This window comes from Xenopus laevis, chromosome 3S (assembly GCF_017654675.1).
Source record: "Xenopus laevis strain J_2021 chromosome 3S, Xenopus_laevis_v10.1, whole genome shotgun sequence".
Classification (NCBI taxonomy): domain Eukaryota; kingdom Metazoa; phylum Chordata; class Amphibia; order Anura; family Pipidae; genus Xenopus; species Xenopus laevis.
The window spans coordinates 127,165,156-127,185,620 of NC_054376.1; the positions used below are offsets into that span (position 1 = coordinate 127,165,156).

Genomic DNA, 20,465 nt, shown 5'->3' on the forward strand with positions numbered 1-20,465 from the left:
ATGGCCACCACCTCCCATGTTCAGCCTCTGATTTGCTGGCTTTGTTTTGGGTGCTGTCCTCTGGATTTTGGGCAATCCTGTATGAAACGTTCACTGACCCAACGGGAGGGTCAGGGAGCGGAGGGGAGGAAGAGAAGAACAGGGTTAGAAATTCAAGATAGAGAGAGGGAATAAACATGGGAGAAAGAAATGGGGAATAAAGGAACAGAGCAGTTTTGTGGCTGGGGGAGGGGTGCTACTGCACTGGGTATAGTTAGAAAAAGTAGTAGAGGTAGAAAGAGTAATAAAGACAATATGGAGACAGTAGGACAATATGGTGATAGTTGGGCAAGATGGGACAGTAAGGGCAAGGTAGAAACAGCAGGACAAGATGGAGACAGTAGGTCAAGATGGAGACAATAGAGCAAAATGGAAACAGTAGGACAATATGGTGATAGTAGGGCAAGATGGGACAGTATGGGCAAGGTAGATACAGTAGGACAAGATGAAGACAGTAGGATAAGATGGAAACAGTAGGACAATATGGTGATAGTAGGGCAAGATGGAACAAAAAGGGCAAGGTAGAAACAGTAGGACAAGATGGAGACAGCAGGGCAATATGGAGACAGTAAGGACAAGATGGAGACGGTAAAGTGATATGGAGATGGTATTGTATGATAAAGAAAAGACCTGATGGCAAAGGAAGGGCAATATGGAAACAGTAGAACAAGATGAAGACAGTAAAACAATATGGTGCTGGTAAAGTTAATATGGAGTATTACATGATGGAAACAACAGCACCAGATAGCAAAAGGAGGGCAAGATGGAAACTGTAGGACAAGATGGAGACAGTAGGGCAAGATGGAACAGTAGGGCAAGATGAGGACAGTAGGGCAAAATGGAGACAGTAGGGCAAGATGGAAACTATAGGAAGAGTTGAAGACAGTAGGGCAAGATGAAGACAGTAGGGCAAGATGGAAACAGTAGGGCAAGATGGGGACAGTAGAACAAGATGGAAACAGTAGGACAAGATGGAGACAGTAAGGCAAGAAGGAGACAGTAGGATAAGGGAGAAAATGAGAGAGACATTTTGTCATCCTAAATCTTGTAGTTAGTGAATTTTTAATATGGTATAACTTTAGGGGGTGCAGATCCTACAGTTGGGGGGGGTGCTTGGGGGAAGAGCTGCTGCAATTCCCCTGTTCGCTCCCACCCAAAAATCATCTGTGGATTTTCAAACATCCCACACTTGGCCCATGAGTCAAGTCAAGTCAAGAGTAAGTTTATTGTCATTTTATCCATATACGTTTGTACAGTACACAGTGAAACAAAACAACGTTTCTCATTTCCCTACAGAAATAGGGATTGGTGAATAATATATAGACATAGAGAAAGTCATAGAGAAAGTGATATCTATAGGAGAAGTCTAATAGTGAGTATCCATCTAAAGTTGTGTTGATGTCTGTGGTACAGAGAGAGTTAGAAGAGAGATTTGGGAGGCTCATTGGGAAAATTAATGCTACAGACATTGGAAAATGTTTTTGGCAGAAGATTTGATGAGATATGATGTTCCTGTGCCAAGCCAGACAGTGGTGCATGTGATACTGGGCAGCGCTGCTGGGGGTACAGGGCTGGGAAGGAAGGAGTTGAGGGGGAGTAAGGAATAAGGTTCATGGATCCCTGAGTACCAGTTTGCTGACAGTTGATAAGATGCAGAGCGTGTGTGTGGGACATGCCTAACAGGGCTCTGTGTTGTGTCTGGGGCCCGGAATGCTCCTCAGTGGAGTTCAGTGACGCACTGTGGGTTCTGCATTCTATCAGGATTTGCTAGAGCTGACCCCTATTTTTCACATAATTGAGTCCTATTAGAGTCGGCTGCAGAACAAAAACCATGACTTGGTCTTTAGATCACCTACTGTATGACAAAAGAAGAGACCGAAAAAACCTGTTGCAATATAGCTGGTATGGTCCAAACAACGTACTTATAGATCCTTAGTTACTTAGTTAAGTGGTAGATAGAACATGTTAAGTACAACAAAATAAGGGGCCTACTGTTAGAAAACCTGTTATCCCTCCACTCCACCTCCCCCCATTCCCTATAGATATGGTATGGTCCAAACCATAGAAATGTGCTCTTCAATGCTGCCCTTGTTTCTAATGGGAGTTCAAGGTATATTTGGTTCTGTGTTTTGGAGCAGGGAATTTAGTGTTACATAGAACATGCAGGACAGAACAAGAGGGCTCCTCTTATCCAATGCCCCCCCAACCCTCTATTGATATGGTATGGTCCAAATGTGTTCCTAGATCTTGCCCTTGTTTCTAATGGGAGGTCAAGGCATATTGGGCTCTGTGTTTTGATGTAGGGGTGCTTAAAGCATTCAGGACAGAACAAAGGGGCTCCTCTTATCCAATGACCCCCAACCCTCTATTAATATGGTATAGTCCAAATGTGTCCCTAGATGTTCCCCTTGGGCTCACAAAAATTCTCAGTTTAGGCGTCTGCTTCATCCATTCTTAAACACACAGCTGATCCCGAAGGCCAAAAACCGGAACCGGAAGGCCAAGAATGTTATTCAGTGAAGTAATGCTCAGTAATACTCAGTAATGCTCAGTAGTCTTAATGGGCAATGTATTTAGGCCAATCCACAGGTGCAGTGGAACAACCTATTTCTGGCCAACAAGTAGGCTTCATTTATCTTTATTCAAGGATATTATTATTACAAGCTTTCCATGTAAAACCGAGTGATTTGAGGCCCCTGGTTGTTTCAATGTAAACAAGGGTCATTCGGTGGCTTCCAGTAATGTACACTAATGGCTCCCATAGGAGAACATTTCCTTCTGGAATGAAACCGTGGGAACAAGTTCTCTATAAGCTGCAAAAGTGTCCAGTCTATTCTGAACCTCTCTAAGGGATCACTCTTTAGGGGGTTCCATAACTTACAGTAAAATCTTCCTTTGCTGATGATGAAATCTCATTCCCCACTCTGACTGTCCTATGCCCCATGGTCCACTGCTAAAGGAGAGTTGCTGACTGTCCAGGTTTCTCCAGGACTTAAACCCCCCTAAGGACGTCCCAGCTCTGAGGCTGCCCCCTTAAATGTCGGCCCTGCACCTTCTGTTGTAATTATAAAGTAATGTCCAATTTTGTAGAGCTGAACTGTGAAACACAGGGAATCAGAAGAGCAGACAATCTGGAGAGGAGCCACATCATGTCCTCATACTACACTGTTACCCCTCACACTCCCCTGTCCCCAAGGTCTTTGCATCACTCCGTCACTCCATTGTGAAATGCCCAGAATGTCTGTCTGTGCCCCCCAGGGGGAGTCGTGGGGTGCTTTCTCTTGCCCTTGACTTGCTTTGTGTGTGTCTGACGATTCCTTGTCTGGGTGTCTCTTCCCTCACTATCACCCCAGACACACACGCACCCCACGACTCCCCCTGGGGGGCACAGACAGACATTCTGGGCATTTCACAATGGAGTGACGGAGTGATGCAAAGACCTTGGGGACAGGGGAGTGTGAGGGGTAACAGTGTAGTATGAGGACATGATGTGGCTCCTCTCCAGATTGTCTGCTCTTCTGATTCCCTGTGTTTCACAGTTCAGCTCTACAAAATTGGACATTACTTTATAATTACAACAGAAGGTGCAGGGCCGACATTTAAGGGGATAATGTACCTCCTATTGTAAATGATAAGGATTGAGTTATACAGGGAACTCTGAGTATCACTCATGTATTATAATGGATAATGTACCCCCTACTGTAAATGATAAGGATATTAGAAGTCACTGAGGGGTTGTTCTGTGACCATATAAAGGCACAAGGCTGCAGGCTGAGTTATACAGGGAACTCTGAGTATCACTCATGTATTATAAGGGATAATGTACCCCCTACTGTAAATGATAAGGATATTAGAAGTCACTGAGGGGTTGTTCTGTGACCATATAAAGACACAAGGCTGCAGGCTGAGTTATACAGGGAACTCTGAATATCACTCATGTATTATAAGGGATAATGTACCCCTACTGTAAATGATAAGGATATTAGAAGTCACTGAGGGGTTGTTCTGTGACCATATAAAGGCACAAGGCTGCAGAATGAGTTATACAGGGAACTCTGAGTATCACTCATGTATTATAAGGGATAATGTACCCCCTACTGTAAATGATAAGGATATTAGAAGTCACTGAGGGGTTGTTCTGTGACCATATAAAGGCACAAGGCTGCAGGCTGAGTTATACAGGGAACTCTGAGTATCATTCATGTATTATAAGGGATAATGTACCCCCTACTGTAAATGATAAGGACATGAGAAGTCACTGAGGGGTTGTTCTGTGACCATATAAAGACACAAGGCTGCAGGCTGAGTTATACAGGGAACTCTGAGTATCACTCATGTATTATAAGGGATAATGTACCCCCTACTGTAAATGATAAGGATATTAGAAGTCACTGAGGGGTTGTTCTGTGACCATATAAAGGCACAAGGCTGCAGGCTGAGTTATACAGGGAACTCTGAGTATCACTCATGTATTATAAGGGATACTGTACCCCCTACTGTAAATGATAAGGATATTAGAAGTCACTGAGGGGTTGTTCTGTGACCATATAAAGGCACAAGGCTGCAGGCTGAGTTATACAGGGAACTCTGAGTATCACTCATGTATTATAAGGGATAATGTACCCCCTACTGTAAATGATAAGGATATTAGAAGTCACTGAGGGGTTGTTCTGTGACCATATAAAGGCACAAGGCTGCAGGCTGAGTTATACAGGGAACTCTGAGTATCACTCATGTATTATAAGGGATAATGTACCCCCTACTGTAAATGATAAGGATATTAGAAGTCACTGAAGGGGTCTGTGACCATATAAAGGCACAAGGCTGCATATATAGCCGCTGGTGCAGAATATGATGATATAGGGAGTCATCTTACAGTTCCATGATCTTTATAAAAGCACAAGGCCCCAGGTGACCTCTAATATCTTATATTGTACAATAGGGGGTACATTATTTTTTATAAAATCAGCCCCACACCTGAGATCACACCATTGTGGTCAATGGTGGGACTGGAAAGGGGGCCGGATTTGGGTCACAGGAAGGAGGTAACAGAGTAAATGGGACAGTGTGACTATGAGTTTCCTGTTGAGAATTGTGGTGAGAGCTGAGGTTACTTCTGTGACAAACATTGAGCATCCGGTCATCAAAACAAACACTATATATTTTTTATATTTCTTTTATTTATCATATAATAAAAGATAAATGATGTACAAGGTAAAAATAAATATACAAATTGTTTAGACTCCATTATCTACATGGCCATTAGCCAGTAGAAGAGTCTCCTATAGATTATTTACACGCAGGAAAACACATTATTTTACATTATTATATTTGCACACTAGAATATGCCATTGAATTTACACAAGGTCCCCATGAGATCACCCAGAATAATCACATTTATTCCTGGGGATCATTCTAAGATTGGCCCCAAGTTGCCACACTGTGATACATTGGGTTAATGGTGATTTGGGGGGAATCTGGCGAGCTCTGGGGATTGGATCTGTGAGGCCACAATGGGGTGACATCTTCAGGAGAAAAAGATGATGACCTAGTTGACCACAAATCAGTCATAGATGCCGTTCCATAGGGGGATATAGCCCTCTGTAAGTCCCAGGAGGCTCTGGCCATCAGCCTCATACTTCTCCGTGGAGAAGACTCCATAGGAAATTGTCTGTTGTGAAGCTGAGTCTTATTTTGTCTTTTCAGTGGCATCTTGAGGGACTTCCTTTTCACATTACTATATATGGTGTTTGGATCTGGAGTAGACTCATGTGACAAATGGCTGGTCACAGGACTATCCAAGCAAGGAACCGAACCCCAAATACAGCCATCGGCAAATGACTTATGGGTTTTCGGGAGAACAGAACAATCCACAGAAGATCTTCTATTTATGTGGGTTGGGCAATAATCCTCAGAAACTCTGTGGGTTGTTGGTACCAGGGAAGAATCCTTAGAAAACCTTTTGTTTGTGAGGGGTGGGAAACAGTCACCAGGTCTTTGGTTCCTGGGGGGAGGAAGAAAATCCTCGGAAGTTCTTTGGTTTCTGAATAGCAGAAGGCCGTCATCAAAAGCTTTTTGGTTCTTCAGGGGTTGAGGACAACGATTTGGTTTTTGCTTCCTAGGGTATGGAGGGCCACCGTTAAGGGGCCTTTGATTCCTAGGAAGAAGGGCACAATTTTCAGAAGGTCTTTGCATCGTTGAGCTCTGCTGCTCATGAACAAAATGGGTTCTCGGTGGTGGAATTGGTGGAGGTGCCGGATTTCGTGCAGGCCTAGCACTTAGGTTGCTTGTAATTGTACACTCATGAGCTAGATTTCTCTGAGCTGCACCACATGGCCTGTGTCTCTGCTGAGGCCTTTCCTGGCGATTGCCCTCTCTCAAGCTGCAACTTTTTCTAAAAAGAAAATCATTAAGAATAATTAATAACTTCTTTACAGACTGGAGAGATACTAAAATCATATTTATTTTTCCCATCTCCCCACTTATGTATACAAATCTTTATGCTAGAAGCACAGCACCGAACAAAGAAGCAGGTTAAAAGTATTTCAACAGGCTCAGGCCTCAGTTGGTAATATAGTCTACACAGCCACCTCATACCAAGCTGGACCTTGCATCCAATCATAGACCAGTGTGCTTCTGTACTAATGCACCTTCTATCTAGAAGATTCTCCAAGTAGGATATCATGAGTTAATGGATAGATTTCAAAATGAATGAGGGGACTTGTACATTGGTACCCCATGCAATCTATGCTGGCTCTGTTCATGAGGGATATATGAAGGGAATGAGAGACAGAAGAATGGGAAATGAAAGTGGAAGAATCGGAAAAAGCCAGAAATAGAGAGAGGAGGAAGAGGTAGAATAAGGAAAGTAAGAGAAGCAGGTCAATGAACAAGAGAAAGAAGACAAGAAAGGATAAATAGAAGCCAATAAGAAAAATGGAAGAGAGAGAAAAAGCATGAAGGATTGCCCATGATCTGGATCTTCAGCCTTACCTGTTCCTTGTCCTGCAAATCAGACAGAGAATGACAATGGACCCCATTGTGAAGGTGGCTGCAACAAGAAGAGTCCCCAGAAGGTCTGGGCGGAAGCGAAAGGTTTCTATGAGGGAAAGGGAAATCTCTTTGAAGTTCCTTCTGCTTAGCAATTCTGTCTAGAAAGACCAACTGGTAACCAAATTGAATCTAAAACATGCAAAGCTACACCAACCTATACCCCATTAGAACATTCTTTGGTAGCTCTAATAAAGTCCAGTTAATCAGAGCACGCAATGTTCACAGGACTGCATAAAGCAGCAGCTATTTTGAGCATTGGAAGATGCTTTAGCTGTCAATGGTCACTAGAGCTTGGTCTTCAAAAAGATGTGAAGGCCATAAGTCGAGCAGCTCTGATTTAAAGAGTTAGAACAAGAATACTATCATCAAGAGCTAGCATCCCCAACATAAAGACATAATTGCTAATGGACAACGACTTTTTTGCCCAATTTCTGTCACAAATTAGGTTTCTCCTGTTTACCTTCTTCCTTCTCCATTCGCGGTTCCATGGCTACACAGGTCTCTGGGGTCTGACCAAAAGGATAAGTGACAATGTCGCAGCAAATCACCTTCCCCTCTGTCTGGATCTCCAAGATAAAAGTTGTGTTCCCGTTCTGGAGTCTAAGTACCACATCTAAGTCCTTGTAGGCAGGATTTATGTAATCCCCAAACATGGTGTTCTGCACCCCAATATGACTATAGGTTCCGTTGGCGTGCTTCTCCTTCCAGTGCAACTGGATCACTGCTTCTCTTGGTGGAAAGAGGGCACAGGAGAAGATGTAGATGTCTGGGTGGGTGAAACTGGAGTTAAGAACAGGTGATGAGGGTGGTTCTCCTACACAAAGAGAGAAGGTACAGTATAGTTACATGTTTCATGAACTTACAGAGCCACAATGCCTTCATTTTTATGGTTTGCTTTTGTTCGGTTGTCTACATTTGGCACATATATAGGCTATGGATGGATTCATCAGAAACAATGATATTTTGGGCTGAGGGAGAAAACTAGAGAACCGATTGGACTTTGCACACTATAAGTGAACCATTATATATAATCTACTGCCAGCACATTGGAGTCAGAGGAGGAGGAGAGCGATTTTGCTTACTGATGGGAAAGGTATTTTGGGAAATATGCTGAAATTTCTGTCCTACAGAAGCAAACCTGCCTGCTGGTCAGTTTCTGATCATTCTGACTGCCAAGTAGTCAAGGAAGTTGTCAGGAGAAAGAAAGAGGCTGCTCTGATGTTCTTCTGCTTAGGAAAGATGTGAGAAAGGTTTCTAATTGTTTTCCTAAGCAGAAGAACATCAGAGCAGCCTCTTTCTTTCTCCTGACAACTTCCTTGACTACTTGGTGGTCAGACTGGTGGTCAGGCTGTTGTAACAAAATCCATTCATATTAACAGCACATTTATCCCTTAATATCTTGGAATCAAAAATAAAATAAATAATGAATGTAAATTACAAAAGTGCTTAGAAAAGTGCTTAGAATAACCCCCTTACCAATTTTACATTCACAAGGCATTCTGGGAAATGGAGGCAGAAGGAAAGCCGATTCCTTTCAGTATGCAGCATTGTATGGTTTGTTTCTCCCCATATTTTGGAGGAAATGCTGCTTTATATTGAGCCCTAGCAAACATGTTGCAGTACCCAACAATGGCCACTAGGTGCCATCTGACATAAACGGGAGCCAACAGGTTATTTCATAAGGATACGGGTCCTTTCTGGGCCCAGACTGTCACCCCTAGTCTGCTATAAGGGTCTGCTTATAGTTACGAAACCTGTTATCTATTGCTACGGCATATTTCTTATTCCCTCATGACCAAAAAACCAACACAATTAAGGAATGAATCCCAAATTCAGAGCCCAACTGACTCTACATTAGTAGACACAGACGTACTTTGAAATCAATTCCACATTCTGAAATGTAAAAAAAATATCACAAAAATCTTTATTGTAACATAATGTAAAATATACAAACCCCCTACGCGTTTCATGCCTAAATGGCACTTAGTGACAGGCAGTCAGGGATTCTAGGCCTACACAGTATATTAACAAAACACACCTACGCATGCCTCCTATTGAATTACAAATTAACCAATCAATGTACATTACCATCAGATGAAATCACTTTAAAAAGTCCTAAAAATACATCTTTTCTATATAGTAGAGCATGTTATGTCAAAAATGCATAATTTAAAGGGGTTGTTCACCTTTAAATGAACTTTTAGTATGACGTAGAGAGTGATATTCTGAGACAATTTGCAATTGGTCTTCATTTTTTATTATCTGTGGTTTTTAAATTATTTAGCTTTTCTTTCAGCAGTTTGCAGTTATGGCAATCTGGTTGCTAGGGTCTATATTACCCTAGCAACCATGCATCGATGTGAATAAGAAAAGACTGGAATATGAATAGGAGAGGCCTGAATAGAAAGATGAGGAATAAAATGTAGCCATAACAAAACATTTGTAGCCTTACAGAGCATTTGTTTTTTTTAGATAGGATCAGTGACCCCCATTTGAAAGCTGAAAAGAGTCAGAAGAAGAAAGCAAATAATTAAAAAAAAAGATAATGAAGACCAATTGAGAAGTTGCTTAGAATTAGACATTCTATAACATACTAAAAGTTAACTTAAAGATGAAGTACCCCATTAAACCCAGTGGAATCTTGTCAGTTAGATAAATGTACCTCATACATAACCTGTCTGTCTCTTTAACTTGATTTTCTTTTGATTCCAAGATATTAAGGGATACATGTACTGTTAATATGAATGAATTTTGTTACAACAGCGCCACCTGCTGGTCAGTTTCCCACCAGTCTGACCACCAAGTAGTCAAGGAAGTTGTCAGGAGAAAGAAAGAGGCTGCTCTGAAGTTCTTCTGCTTGGGAAAGAATTCTCTTGCTGGGGATGCTACACATGAATGTTTTAAGGGTTTGGGGGAAAAAAAGAAATTTGGTCAAACCTATTTTTTTATTTCAGTTTAGTTGTTTTCAGACTGTTCCCCAGAAATAAAGACTTTTTTCAGTTATTTCCATTATTTATTTTTTACTGTTTTTCCAAAATCTAAGTGTTACGTTGAATGTCCCTGTCTCTGGTGTTTGAGTCTGGGAGCTCAGTAATTCAGGTGCAAATACAATTTTACAACATTGAGTTGATCCATTTCTCAGCAGCATCTCTGGAGTATCAGTAACTATTGTATCAAGTCTAACAGCTGCCTGTAATGAAACCAAGAGATTCTGCTCAGCAGGGACAAAGATAAGAAATGTAACAACTAAATGGATCATTTTATATCACTTTACAGGGTCGGCGACCCCCCCCCCACAGAGCTGCTTTAAGAAGATGAAAAATGACACTTTACACTTCAATATTAGAAAAACTGTCACACATAGAAAATAGTAATTGGAAAAAGTCGTTATTTCTGGTGATCTATCTGAAACCAACTAGTTGTTTGAAGGTGATCAACCCCTTTAACAGCAATACAAGTCATTTGTCCTGATGGCGACTTCGCGGTGGATATACCGGCCCTGCGTGTATTTGTCTGTTTATAACCAAGCGGCCTGACAAATAGTCACATTATTCCGTTTCTTAGTTATGAATTTTGTTGCCCCCCAGTTCTTGATGGCTCTCACCCAGTAGGAGACAGGGATAAACACTGACATGGCAAGTCTGTCCAAGGCAGAGATGGAGGGATGAACGAGCAGAGTCCTATATACAGGTATGGGATCTGTTATCTGGAAACCCATTATCCAGAAAGCTCTGAATTACAGAAAGGCCATCTCCAATAGTCTCCATTTCATCCAAATAATTCAAATGTTTAAAAATGATTTCCCTTTTCTCTGTAATAATAAAACAGTAGCTTGTACTTGATCCCAACTAAGATATAATTAATCCTGATTGGAGGCAAAACCAGACTTTTGGATTTATTTGATGTTTATATGATTTTCTAGTAGACCCCTCCAAAGATTTTTGTGGGCCCCAAGTTTTTGTTTTTTGGGGGTTTTGTTTTTTTGACAGAAGACCCAGTGCCCCCCGATCTACACCTTGACTGAAGGGAGAAACGCGAGCAAATCTATCTGCTCCAGACTGCTGGTTATAGGAGTTTTCACAGCAGGCCAATGCTCCAATACAAATTAATACCAGTGGTTTTATTGGCCTTTAAAGGGCTGCTTCACCTTTAAAAGGATACTGTCATGGGAAAAACTGTTAATAGTGCTGCTCCAGCAGAATTCTGCACTGAAATCGATTTCTCAAAAGAACAAACAGATTTTTTTATATTCAATTTTGAAATCTGACATGGGGTTAGACATATTATCAATTTCCCAGCTGCCCCAAGTCATGTGACTCTTAACTGCTGTACTGCAAGTTGGAGTGATATCACCCCCTCCCTTTTCCCATCCAGCAGCCTAACAACAGAACAATGGGAAGGTAACCAGATAGCAGCTCCCTAACACAAGATAACAGCTGCCTGGTAGATCTAAGAACAACACTCAATAGTAAAAACCCATGTCCCACTGAGACACATTCAGTTACATTGAGAAGGAAAAACAGCAAATGGAACCAGACAAGGATGTCCCCTCTCACCAATAATCTTTAATTTGATTTTAGAACCATTAGCAAAGATAATAAGAGAATCTGAAGGAATAGCAGGAGTCCATATAGGACAATCACAATTTAAATTGTCACTTTTCGCGGATGACATAATTTTGTCACTCACAAACCCCAGTAAATCATTAGTAGAAATATTTCAGATACTCTCGGACTACAGTCAAATCTCCTATCACAAACTTAATATTACTAAAACTCAAGTATTCAGAAATTTCTGAAACTCAATTAACTAGGTTAAAACAAAATTATCCTTTTCAATGGAAGCAGCATTCAATCACGTATTTAGCAATAAAATTAGGGGATACTATAGCCAATACCTATAGTAGTAACTACCCACCTACTTTTCTCAAAATAAAAAATCAATTAGAAAAATGGAATCCCCTACATATTTCGTGGATGGGAAGAATTGCAACAATAAAAATGATGGCTCTACCGAAATTATTGTACCTCTTCAGAACCAATCACGCTACCTACATCACTATTACGCCAAATTCAAATAACATTGGATAGGTTTATCTGGGGGGGTAAAAAACCTAGGATTAAACGTAAATTTATACAACTCCACGTGAAGAGTGGCGGATTCAGTGCACCCAATATAAAAAACTATTATAAGGCAGCGATTCTGGAGCAAATGGCAATGTGGAACCTCCCTATAATCCAAAAACAATGGCTCCTTATAGAGCAAGAAGCAATTTACCCACTCACGTTACAACAAATGATGTGGGCCAGGAACTTTATCAAACTACAACAACAGCTCTGAGAATATGGATTCGTATTAAAAATGAAAAGACCATTCATGTTTTTCCAGCTAGACAAACTCCTATAGAGGTATTAGAAGCAATGATCCCAGGAATATGAACAAGAAATTGGAATCTACATGGATTAAATACTGTAGAATTGAACAACTGATTCACTCAAATATGCTAAAGTCATTTGAGGACCTTCAAATCCAATATAACTTATCAAAACATGATTTATATAAATTTCTACAAATAAGGCATCTACTATTTCCTTACTTAAGGGACTTCCCAACAGAGTCAACTGCCTTTGAACAGCTGTGTTTTAAATATACAGGACAAAACAAAAAGGATTATCTAAAGTAAATAATATACTAACGAACCAACCATTAACTGAAAAGCCACAACATATCATCAAAAGGGAACAAGACCTGCAAATATCAAAAACACTTCCGCAATGGATTCAGGCCGTTAACTTACCTCTTAAATACTCCAGATGCACAAATCATATGGATATCAGAGGAAGATACTGTACAGATAGTATAAAACACTGAAGGTACTACATCAAATGTTCGCAGAGGTACCGACTACATGTTGGAGATGTAATAGAGCGGAAGGTACACTGTTTCATATATGGTGGGGATGTCCAAATATAGCACTCTTTTGGAATGAAGTATCACTTTTACTGAGAATAGTAACAAGAAAATCCATTAAATTAACACCAAGCCTATCTTTGTTTAACCTGGAAATACAAGATTACCATCCAATTGGGAGAAGATTAGTGTTTCATATACTCACTTCAGCTCGGCTATTGATACGTAGACGGTGGAAAACAACGGAAATACCAATAATTGAGGACTTAATGAGTCTTACAGATTCAAATCTGGTTTATGAGAAAATGGCGATTACAAATAACAAAAAACAGACACCACGCACTTAAAATGGGAGACCTGGAAACGGAACGAACCAGCAAAACCAAAATGACTAGATAGGCAACTAACTAATACTAAAGTAACTACAATGCAGCAAAATATGAACCTGACAATAAACCAAAGATAACTAATCTTTTCTCTAAATTTTCCTTATATCTTTATTCTGCCTTTTTTTTTTTCTTTTTCCTTTTTTTTTATTCTTGTAAGCAATAAGCATATGAAAGAAATAGAATACCTTCAAATCCAAGCACTGGCACTAGCTTTTGGAATAACACTTGATCCCCAAAATAACACGGGATTGATCCCCCATAATATCACTAGCATTGGATTTTTAATAAAATACAGTCATTTGTGTCTATAATATTATTGAGATATTATTTTTCCTGGCACTGCCCCCATAATAGCAATGACACTTGCTTCTAGTAATTGGCACTTGTCCCTAATAAGGGCACAGGCAGTAGGCTTTTAAAATAAATAATCTTTAATTTATCTTTAAAATAAATAAAACACTGGCACGAATTCTGTCGTCACACTGATATGCTTCTATAATAACACTGGCACCTGCCTTTGTAATAGCACTGGCACTTGGGTTATATAGTCTCACGGGTATTTCCTTATAATACTATTGGTATTAGGTTTTTACAATAACACTTATACCCTCCCTCAATATCATCACAACAGCGAAGGTAAATCTGCGTAAACTGATGGCTTTTTTATTTTTTTGAAACACTTTATTTTCAATCATTGAAACTGACGGCTTTTTTTAAAAATTTTAGATGCACTCTTGGTGGCTCCTCCACACACTACTATCCCTTCACCTACTGGTTTTAAATTGTGGGTTTTCTTAATGATGTCTATATCCTAGATCAGGGGTCCCCAACCTTTTTTTTACCCGGGAGCCACATTAAAATGTAAAAAGAGTTGGAGAGCAACACAAGCATAAAATAGTCCCTTGGGATGCCAAATAAGGGCTGTGATTGGCTATTTGGTTGCCCCTATGTGGACTGGCAGCCTACAAGAGGCTCTACTTGGTACTATACTTAGTTTTTATGCAATTAAAACTTGCTTCCAAGCCTGGAATTCAAAAAAAAGTATCTGCTCTGAGGACCCAGAGAGCAACATTCAAGGGGTTGGAGAGCAACATGTTGCTCGCGAGCTACTGGTTGGGGATCACTGTCCTAGATACTGTTTACAGGAATCTTTTCTTTTTCTTATGAATTGTGAAATTTGTCATTTGTAAATTTGTAAAATGGAAATCAATAAAAGAAAATTTAAAGGATAAAAAAAGAGAAGGTGCAATATTTGTAGATGATCTTTTACTGATTATCTCTAACCCAATGGTCTCTCTCCCGAATGTCACGAGGGAATTGGAAACTTATGGGCAACTATCAAACTATAAAATTAATATGGGAAAGTCAGAAGCCCTATCAATTAATCTATCTATACAGTTTAAGCAACAACTACAAACCTCTTTCCCATTCAAATGGCAGGAAACTAAATTAAAATACCTAGGGATCCAGCTCACCTCAGACCTACGAAAACTATATGAACTTAATTATATCCCACTATTGGAAGAAACCAAGTCAACTGTTACCAATTGGGCTACAAAAAACATAACTTGGAAGGGGAAAATCAATAGCGTCACGATGACGATCTTACCCAAATTTATTTACTTGTTCTCCGCTCTACCAATTCCAATAAGTAACAATTATTTTTCACAATTACACAAGGTTTTATTTACCTTTATTTGGAAAGCGCAGAGAAGTAGAATTAAAAGGGAATCTCTTCACCCGCCGAAACAAAGCGGGGGCTTAGCGATGCCAGATTTTGCGACCTACTACCAGTATTATCCAATATAATGGAATTTGGAAGGGAACATAATGATTTACAATGGCATATCTTGGGGAATCTATGGCCGAAAGGTACCCTAAAAAGCTTACCATGGATACGTAAGGAAAATATCCCTCAAGACATTAAGACACATTTCTTATTAAATAACTGTTTAGAAATCTGGCATGACTTACACAACAAATTAGCAATTGCCCCCTATCCATCCCCTTTAATTCCTTTACATAACAACGTTGAATTTATTCCAGGTATGATAGATCAAGGATACTATACAGCATTTAACATACAAAATCCATTGCTGAATCACTGTCTACCTACAAATGACAATGAAGTGGCTTTAATTTTTCAAACAAAAGGATGATTGGTCAACTAGAGACCAGTGGAGGATACATCAAGTTCATCACTTTTTACAGAGATTGCATTTAGAAAATTCCCAGATACGGTCGCTTACGAATTTCGAGCGAATCTATGCTCTACCAATACCTCTAAGACATATGTTATCTCATACCTATATAATATTGATAGATACGAAATATTCAGAATATCCTTCTTTCATTAAAACATGGGAGAATGATTTAAATGTTGTACTGACAGGAAAAGAATGGGAGAGAATATTCCGGACGGTTAATAAATGTTCAATAAGTAACAAACTTCAGGAATCATCTTATAAACTATTGTCTAGGTGGTATAGGACTCCGGTAATACTTAATGGGATACTGTCAAGGGAAAAAAAAATTTTTTCAAAATGAATCAGTTAATAGTGCTGCTCCAGCAGAATTCTGCACTGAAATCCATTTCTCAAAAGAGCAAACAGATTTTTTTATATTCAATTTTGAAATCTGACATGGGGCTAGACATATTGTCAATTTCCCAGCTGCCCCAAGTCATGTGACTTGTGCTCTGATAAACTTCAATCACTCTTTACTGCTGTACTGCAAGTTGGAGTGATATCACCACCTCCCCCCCCCCAGCAGCCAAACAACAGAACAATGGGAAGGTAACCAGATAACAGCTCCCTAACACAAGATAACAGCTGCCTGGTAGATCTAAGAACAACACTCAATAGTAAAAACCCATGTCCCACTGAGACACATTCAGTTACATTGAGAAGGAGAAACAGCAGCCTGCCAGAAAGCATTTCTCTCCTAAAGTGCAGGCACAAGTCACATGAGCAGGGGCAGCTGGGAAATTGACAATATGTCTAGTCCCATGTCAGATTTTAAAATTGAATATAAAAAAAATCTGTTTGCTCTTTTGAGAAATGGATTTCAATGCAGAATTCTGCTGGAGCAGCACTATTAACTGATTCATTTTGAAAAAAATTTTTTTTCCCATGACAGTATCCCTTTAAGAAAATGGGTCTGTTTGATAATGATAGTTGTTGGAGATGTGAATCAGATATAGGGTCCCTACAACACATATTGTTCACCTGTCCCATGTTAACAACATATTGGATAATGGTCGCACATGTGTGTTCAGAAGTGATAGGAGAACGAATACTACTAGACCCCATAAAAATCCTATTGTTTCATAATTATGCACCACATGACTGCATGGAAAAAGATTTACTCTTGCAACTGCTGAGTAGTAAAAGCCCAAATCCCTTTGCTTTGGAGAAGTAGATATATACCTACCAAAGAGAAGTGGTTCCAAACTATAAATGATATTCACGAGATGGAGGAACTAACGGCATACGTGCATAATAAATATGATAGATATATAAATATATGGTTACCCTGGAAAGAATACCTATCTAGTAAAACACTCAATATATAGATAGACTAACGGTAATTGTGAGCGTCCAGTAAAGTCAGGATCCTAATTGAGTAAACTAAAGATATACACAAGTGTATTTTATTGTAAGAAAAGTCATGAAGGCAGTGATAGTTTGTTTTACGTTTTTTGGAAATGTGTGAAAACGTACAATGTCTAATAATGATGTCAAAAAAGTTACAGATGATAATACCTTTGCATCAGTGAATTCACTATAATTCTGTCTAATACTGCACAACCTGTAACATGCAATATGTTTATACTTTTTTGATAAATAAAGAGAAATACTTAAAAAAAAAAGAGAAGGAAAAACAGCAGCCTGCCAGAAAGCACTTCTCTCCTAAAGTGCAGGCACAAGTCACATGACTTGGGGCAGCTGGGAAATTGACAATATGTCTAGCCTCATGTCAGATTTCAAAACTGAATATTGAAAAATCTGTTTGCTCTTTTGATATATGGATTTCAGTACAGAATTCTGCTGGAGCAGCACTATTAACTGATTCATTTTGAAAAAAACATGTTTTCCGATGACAGGATCCCTTTAAGTTAACTATTAGCATGTTATAGAATGATGCAATGACCCATTCTTGGCAAACTTTCACTTGGCCTTCATTTTTTTTTTTTATTTCTTACGGTTTCTGAAGCATTTGCCTTCTTCTTTTGCCTCTTTCCAGCTTTCAAATGGGAGTCACAGACCCCGGCCACAAAAGAAAAAATAGGATTGCTCTGTAAGACAATTTAATCACACTTGTTCCTTTAAAGGGGTGGTTCACCTTTAACTTAACTTTCAGTGTGTTATAGAATGGCCAATTCTAAGCAACTTTTCAATTGATCTTCATTATTGTTTTTGTGTCGTTTTTTCATTATTTGCCTCTTTCCAGGTTTCAAATGGGGGAGACTGACCCTATCTAAAAAATAGGGATTCATCAAATCCAGAATTCGGTTCAGGATTCAGCCTTTTCAGCAGAATTCGGATTCGGCCGAATCCTTCTGCCCTGCTGAAAAGAATCCGAATCCTTATTTGCATATGCAAATTAGGGACGGGAGGGAAATCGTGTGACTTTTTGTCCCAAAACAAGGAAGTAAAAAAAATGTTTCCCCTTCCCACCCCTAATTTGCATATGCAAATTAGCATTTGGGTTCGGTAATCTTTCGCGAAGGATTTGGGGCTTCGGCTGAATCCAAATTAGTGGATTTAGTGCATCCCTACTAAAAAAACAAATGCTCTGTAAGGCTGCAAATGTATTTTTATTGCTACTTTTTATTACTCCTCTTTATATTCAGTCCCTCTCCTATTCATATTCCAGTCTCTTATTCACATCAGTGATGGTTGCTAGGGGAAATAGGGCCCTAGCAACCAGACTGCTGAAATTGTAAACTGGAGAGCTGCTGAATAAATAGCTAAATAACTCAAAAACCACAAATAATAAATAATGAAACCCAATGACAAATTGTTTCAGAATATTCCTCTCAACATCATACTAAAAGTTCATGAACAATCCCTTTAAGTTGCCTGTCTTTCTGTTCAGGCCGTGTGCTATTCGTATTCCTGTATCTTTAAAGAACTGCTTGGTTGGCTGGTGAAAACAAAAATGGGTCAAAGCAACCACATCGCTGCTGCAATTCCAAAATTATTCCAAAAAAAACACACACAAAAAAAAAAAAAATGAAGACCAATTTAAATTTATGTGTGGAGCTAACTAAATTAGAAATATGCAGTGTAATATTGCCATTTTTGGTTTAGTACTTGTTGCTGCTTCCAACGCCCCCAATTTAATTGTGTGGCCTCTCCCACTCCATCCCTATCACTGACCTGGAGAGGCTCCCCCCAGCAGGAGGATTATGATGACCCAAAGTCTTCCCATCCTGTATCGGAGCAGCTCACAAGCAGAGTGAACGGGGGAGGAAGTGGTGTGTGAGAAGTTGGTAGGACAGGAAAGAGGGGGAGACTGAAACACAGAGCGAGTGCAGGGGAGGTAACAATAGACTTGCAGAGATTCAGAGGAATCAATAGGAGGGAAAGAGACAGTAGGGTTTGAAGAGATGGAGAGAAGGGGAGAGGGGTGACCCAATGGGACAGAGAAGGAGAAGCTTGGGGTTAGTCAGAAACAAGTCTGCACATGTGGGGGGCCTCTGTGAGGATAGATCCTTGCTCTGTAGTCTCAGCACATGATTCTGGTTGGACAGGGGGCTGAGACTCTGCCAATGAGAACGTCCCTGGGGAACCTCACCTGCCACACCTGGGCAACAAGAATGCAACGTTGAGGCTTATTATTCACCAATGTCAACCCCCCCTCTGAGACAGACATATTTAGACCACGCCCTCAAATGTATGTAATAGGGATGCACCGAATCCACTATTTCGGCCGTATACCGAACCGAATCCAAACCCTAATTTGCATATTGCATATGCAAATTAGGGGTGGGAAGGGGAAAACATTTTTACTTCCTTGTTTTGTGACGAAAAGTCACACGATTTCCCTTCCTACACTTAGGATTCGGTTCGGCCGGGCAGATGGATTCGGCCGAATCCGAATCCTGCTGAAAAAGGCCGAATCCTGGCCGAATCACGGACCGAATCCTGGATTCGGTGCCTCCCTAGTATGTAAGCGACACCCACATATGCAGGACAGACAGACATGGGACAGTGAGAGATGGACTTACCTGAATGAGGAGAGGTCGGACATTTATTTTCTGGTAGAACATTCCTTTCATGGGTTTTGGTTCTTTCTACTCCTGGATCTCACGTTCTCTCCCTCACAATAAACTGTCACATAAAATAAAGGATCTGGCGAAAGAAGAGGGATATCAGTAGCCCCCCCATCTCTTGTTCTCAAACCTTCCAGCACCCCCCAAAAAAACACCATATGCCCAGAAACTGCACAGCAGAGTCGCACTTACCTCTGCCACCCCCTGAAACTGAAATGTGAAGTGATGGAGGTGATCAAACGGGGGACCCCCAGGCAGAACGAGAAGCAGGAGGGCTCAGGGTTGTCTCGAGTGAGTTCTTGGTGTGTAGAGTATATAATATTTAATATTGCTGAATAATCTGCTTAATTCAACATTTCTTTCTGCTATGTAAGGCTTGTATAATACAAGTGATACTCAGATACTCAAATATCCTTATCATTTACAGTAGGGGGTACATTATCCCTTATAATACATGAGTGATACTCAGAGTTCCCTGTATAACTCAGCCTGCAGCCTTGTGTCTTTATATGGTCACAGAACAACCCCTCAGTGACTTCTAATATCCTTATCATTTACAGTAGGGGTACATTATCCCTTATAATACATGAGTGATACTCAGAGTTCCCTGTATAACTCAGCCTGCAGCCTTGTGCCTTTATATGGTCACAGAACAACCCCTCAGTGACTTCTAATATCCTTATCATTTACAGTAGGGGGTACATTATCCCTTATAATACATGAGTGATACTCAGAGTTCCCTGTATAACTCAGCCTGCAGCCTTGTGTCTTTATATGGTCACAGAACAACCCCT

General features: G+C 40.1%; 1 protein-coding gene across 2 annotated transcripts; it reads right to left on the reverse strand.

Moving 5' to 3' along the window:
* Positions 1–5,199: 5,199 nt before the first annotated feature.
* LOC108703454 lies at positions 5,200–20,111 on the reverse strand. Of its 2 annotated transcripts, XM_041588939.1 has the most exons (6): positions 19,864–20,111; positions 19,627–19,750; positions 18,776–19,202; positions 7,553–7,906; positions 7,033–7,138; positions 5,200–6,433 (listed from the first exon to the last, which is right to left on the reverse strand). In XM_041588939.1, exons 3-6 carry the CDS (start codon positions 18,825–18,827, stop codon positions 5,455–5,457), a joined length of 1,491 nt encoding a protein of 496 aa, XP_041444873.1. In that variant the 5' UTR covers positions 18,828–19,202; positions 19,627–19,750; positions 19,864–20,111; the 3' UTR covers positions 5,200–5,454. The 2 variants fall into 2 exon arrangements, with proteins under 2 accessions (XP_041444873.1, XP_018095072.1); XM_018239583.2 differs by lacking the exon at positions 18,776–19,202 and having other exon boundaries at positions 19,864–20,110.
* Positions 20,112–20,465: the final 354 nt, after the last annotated feature.